Here is a 5,225-nt window from a genome sequence, read left to right on the forward strand (position 1 = left end):
ATTATTAAAAAATAAAAATACATCCATTTAAAAGAATTATTTGTGTTGTAATATATAGCTGCTACATCTGAGATAGAGCAGGATTCTCTTCATAAATTACATGTTAAATTTTCAAATTCAAATTTCATTCTTTGTTTTTTAACATCTGATTCCAATAAGATTCTGTATAATAAACTGATTAATCAAGTAAAAAAAATAATTCTGCCATTTTAAAAACAGTATAAAAGCGTACAATTTAAACAGATTTACATTTCCTTGGTAATGAATTTTCACTTCAATTATGAATAAACAGAACACATTCTTTGCAATGCTGTGTTCCTCTGTAAAGTTAAAGATTTAATTTACATATTATACATTTAGGGCCATTTGCTGGTAGAATAGAACATTATATTACTTTATCTTCAAAAAAAAAGGAGGAATCCTACATCGTCATTGTTCTTGGAGTTCTTGCTTCAGGTTAGCAGAACTAGAAAAAAAGGCACTTGTGTTACTTACATTGTTCTACTGTACAATACTTTGTTTATAAATACCGTACATAGCAAATACATAAGCTAAAACATAATTTTCTGACCTTCCAGCGATTACCACATTCATTGCACAACACAAAGGTGGTCATTGGTTCATCAGCACTGCGGGTTTGCACCTGTGAATGTACAAAACATTTATCGGTATATTTATTTTCACAAGAAATTAAAAACAATGACAGGCAAAATCAATAATGGAAGCAGGTATTAGTTCATAAGCACATTTCATTTTCCTTCAATAAGACAAGAGTTCTTGTTACAAAGGAACTTTTTAATAAGAATTTTCTTTAAATGACCACAGACTCATTTAATGGTTCAAGCGGGTTCTTTGTAAAATCTGCTCAAGAGGACTCTCAATTTCAAAGGTTCTCCAAAGGGACAACCCTAAAAACCTTTTTAAAGTGTGCATTACTCAGACTATGACTAGTCATTCTACTAGGTTCTTATGCACTATACATATCTAAAGCTAATAATCCTAAGATAAGTTTCACTGATGTACCTGGTTGTAGGTGCAGTTTTTCTTCTTGCATTTGCCACACTGCAGCAGGTCAGTGGAGGTTCCTCCAGTCTTTGCCATTTGATGTTCTCGGATGGCCTCCTGGGTCAACACATTCCTCAACAGTTTCAGCTCATCACTAGCCATCTCCTACAACAGCAAGAGCATACTGTTATTTATAAACAGTAGATCATGCATTGACTTCAGATATATCATCTTTCTGAATGGAAAATATCTGTTTGACAACATTTAATTTCAAAGGCTAACACTGCACTGTAAACAAATATTTATATAAAAATATCTGTTTATATATATCTGTTTTTATTGTTTTAAGCATAAATATAATACCATTTTGGGCAAATACCTAACTTAATTTTAAGATAAAAATTTGAGGGCAGGTAAAATTAATACTTTCAAGAATCCATTAAAATCATCCAAAAAAAAAGTAGCGTATATTCTCTGAAAACAACTCTTACAAAATTATATTTACATTTTATATTTATTATTATATTTTACAATTTTTTTAAGGAAGTCTGGATATTTTTACTGGAAAACATAAACAGTGATTTAAAAAACTGCAGTGTAATAATGCCTTTAAAGACAAACTTAGATTTTGAGAACAAACTTGTTTTTCAGAAATCAGGAGGAATTTTTGCTGAATAACACATTTTAACCTGTAATGCATCATTTTTTTTTTTTAATTCAATTATTTAAGAGGTCCAAAATGTGCAGTTCACCTCAGCAGTCATGATGGCGATGCGACTCAACTCGATGGCTCCAGCTAAGACGTTTTTACGCAGATTGGGATTTTTGGGATCTTTGAGATTACTTATGCGGCTGCGAACTCTGTTCTTGTATTTCATGTCTGTGGCATTTATCTCCTGGTAGATATGTAGCCAGAGGAAGACTGTTAAGGAGATCACTTTGCAAATATTAAACAATATTTTCAAGAGGATTCTGCACTTAGTTTGACTTAGTCAACACATATGTTTACTAAGGATATGATCCTCAATTTCTGCCGCCATGCCCTCACAGTTTGCCCCATAGTCTTTGTAGTCATCTAAGAGGAAAAGCATATTGTGAGTATCATCTGCGCAATAATGGGCATCAAAACAATATATGTCAGCATGTCTGTGTGAGTGTCAAGTGTTTGTCATTATATTTTATGTACCATCTGTACGTAGAGCAGCGGCCACCATTTCGATGCATTTGTCCCTGATGGGATCCCCGGTTTGCAGGTGAGGAGATAAAGGACCCACACTGGAGCTCAACGATGGGGAAAGGGGGCTTGTGGGTGTTGTGGGCGTCCTTGGGGTCTCTGGTTTACTCTTGCTGTATGTGGAATACAGGAAGGAGTCTTTAGTTCTCTAAATGTCCATGTGACAATAGGAAATGAGAATTCTATTTCATTTAAACTTGAAGCTGGATTACACTACACGACTTTTGTGCAGATTTATGCCCCGATTTACAGTCTGGAGGAGTGAACTCTAGATGCCAAAAGTCTGCAGATTTGGTCAGTCGGAGTTGATAGATCACAGAAAATCACGTTATGTATGATGGAGAATTTAGTATACATATTTTTTTCATTTTTCATACACCTTGCAATAAGGCACATTTTTCTGCATAAGTTTGTTGTCTTTGGAACGACTTGAAGGTCTGGTAATGTATGTGATCCTCAGTCGTTTAGTGTATGATTTCGAGTTTTTCCTCTGTAACGATTTACAAAGTCGGCAACTATTTGATGCCTTATCAAATCAACTTTTTTTAAAAGTTGTGTAGTGTATTCCAGCTTTAAACCTCGTCAGTGCTGAAAATCCTTTGTTCCTGGTCAAAAATGACCAGCCTTTTAAAACTTGATTGTAAATCTTGGATCTAAACTTTGTCAACTTTTTTCTTTGGGGAAGAAAAAAATAAATAAAAATTATTTGGTATTAATATAGCATAATGAGAAATTTGTGTAATTTTTTGTAGGCCAGTCATTTTTGACAAGGAACACCACAAGGTGAGGAAAGGAAAAAATACCCCCAAAAAGTACAAAAATATCGGTTTTGGGGAGGAAGTTATACCCCATGTATGCAAAGTCAGTAAGGTTTAGTCCAATGCGATAACATTAACTAGCATTTTTGGGAAAAAGAAAACCCTCTCTGGGTTAAAATGACCAGTACAAAACATGAGGGTTAAATTTAATATAATTTATAAATAACATTTAGTGTGAAAGTCATGGACTAAAACAACAGACTTAAATTGTACTTTTTACACTGAAAATCTCAATAGTATTATGTATTATCTGTATAACAATGTTATTTTTGTGATTTCTTGATTTATCATATGAATGGATTTTGTGGTGTATTACAACGGGGACACTGAGCTGGCAGAATTTTAAGTATATTTAAGCCCATCCAAAAGGATGAGAGTGAGAACATAATGCCACCATTGGCAGAGAACTCCCTGAAGAATAATAAAGCTATACGGCATGCTGGTCACAGCTAAATGAGGCTACTGTAATTTTAGTTCTTGCCTTTCACTAGATTTCTTGGCCTGAGGTGAGCTGCCAGACCTTGAGTTAGTAGAATCTCTCCTGGAGAAATAAGACATGAGAGTTTATAGTAAACATCCTGTGGTGAACATGAATGAGATGCATTTTTGTAAAAAGAACAGTAAGTTTAAATACTTTACTGTTGCATTACAAAACCAGCTGCATTACTATCACAGGTTACCTCTCCATTTTAAGTTCACTTGATTGTCGTTTCAAAAGGTGATGGCTTGACTTGGAGTCGGTAGAGTCCTTACTGCAGTGAAAGTGTAAAACACAAATGCCTGAAAATATCATACATCTTTTCAGCATTTTTAATGATGAGTGATGCATGAGCAGACCTGTCTCTCCGTCCATCCAGGCTGAGCTTTCTAGAATGGAGCTTTTTGGAATCTGTGGAGTCTTTTCTAGAAATAAAAGTAGAATTGGGAATAAAGGTGACAATTTGTATTGTTTTAATGAACACAAAGAAACCATGAGTCTTGCAAATCGCCACCATCCTCAAACTCCCAAGACAAATGAGGAATTATGCATGCACTTCTGTTGCCTTCACTCTGTTGCAAAACATTTATTTGAACCTCTCAATCTTGATCTTCATTGATGGCCTTTTGAGTGGTTTACTGTCTCTTGTGTCTTTTCTGAAAAAGAAGCATCGTTTCAGTGCTATGGAATGGTATCCAATTATTATCACCACAAAGACTTCAAATTATAGTTCTGTCATGACAACTCTCGGAGGGATTGGCATGGTAATGTACATGACAATGTTAATGTATTTGGTCTTGGCGGAATAGATCTGCTACGCTGCTGCTGCGGCAGAGCAGTACCGAGACTTGCTACTGCCAATACATCCACAACATGCTGCTGTGAGCATGTAAGAAATATTGCTGCTGCAAATATAACATACATGAAATAACCCCCATATAGCATACATGAATCACCTCGTAGCAGATCTATACAGGTGGAGCTGGGGAAGGTGGAGGGTAGGGCTGCACGATTAATCGAATGCAATTGTCATGCGCATTTTGTCAGTAAAGCCGGTTCTGTAATCAGCAGTAAATCTCCATCACGTGCTTTCAGATGGAGCAGCATTTACTACACAGAGCCGTAGTTCACTGACAAGTTATGCAAAAAAAAATTGCAGATATTATTGCGCGATTATGAAATCGAAGAAATCGTCCGCGATAATGACAGCTGTTTGCATAGCTTCTCAGTGAACTATGGCTCTGTGTAGTAAATGCTGCTCCATCTGAAAGCATGTAAAAATACCACATTTAATAACATGTTTTTATTCCAAACTCACTTCATAACGTCAGTCGAGTGTTTGAATCAAATCCTTCTGTGGGATGATGTGGCTTCTTACACAAAATAAGGCACGCAACATATTTCATAGTATTCTAAGCAGTGATAAAGGCACTGCATTATAAATATACTTTATTTTAATGAAAATTATAATAATAAGAACTCAGATAAACCATATTTTGTCATAATCGTGTGTTTATTAGTCACGTTGAATCAATAAAAACAGTTAAATCTTCTGTTTATCCAGCTACAGGCATTTCCTGGGTTTCTTCTGTGAGGCATATTTGGAGTTTCAGCGCGAGAGCACCCTCTGGCCTTCGGATGGAGATTTACTGCTGATCACAGAACCGTGCTTCACTGAAAGATACGCATG

General features: G+C 35.5%; 1 protein-coding gene across 17 annotated transcripts in view; it reads right to left on the reverse strand.

The window, feature by feature from the left end:
• Positions 1–404: 404 nt before the first annotated feature.
• Positions 405–5,225, reverse strand: part of LOC107700732 (transcription elongation factor A protein 3-like) — a 15,459-nt gene continuing 10,638 nt past the window's right edge. For 12 of the 17 annotated variants that reach the window (XM_016502509.1, XM_016502506.1, XM_016502502.1 and 9 more), the window contains 10 exons: positions 4,132–4,191; positions 3,895–3,960; positions 3,738–3,809; positions 3,539–3,598; positions 2,192–2,352; positions 2,024–2,080; positions 1,758–1,912; positions 1,024–1,170; positions 572–643; positions 405–466 (listed from right to left, as the gene is read on the reverse strand). In XM_016502509.1, coding sequence (XP_016357995.1) covers positions 458–466; positions 572–643; positions 1,024–1,170; positions 1,758–1,912; positions 2,024–2,080; positions 2,192–2,352; positions 3,539–3,598; positions 3,738–3,809; positions 3,895–3,960; positions 4,132–4,191 — 859 coding nt within the window. In that variant the 3' untranslated portion in view covers positions 405–457. The remainder of the gene's footprint in view (positions 467–571; positions 644–1,023; positions 1,171–1,757; positions 1,913–2,023; positions 2,081–2,191; positions 2,353–3,538; positions 3,599–3,737; positions 3,810–3,894; positions 3,961–4,131; positions 4,192–5,225) is intronic. The other 5 variants (XM_016502516.1, XM_016502515.1, XM_016502514.1 and 2 more) reach the window with 1 other exon arrangement.

Source organism: Sinocyclocheilus anshuiensis, unplaced genomic scaffold (genome assembly GCF_001515605.1).
Source record: "Sinocyclocheilus anshuiensis isolate Anshui unplaced genomic scaffold, SAMN03320099.WGS_v1.1 scaffold782, whole genome shotgun sequence".
Lineage (NCBI taxonomy): Eukaryota > Metazoa > Chordata > Actinopteri > Cypriniformes > Cyprinidae > Sinocyclocheilus > Sinocyclocheilus anshuiensis.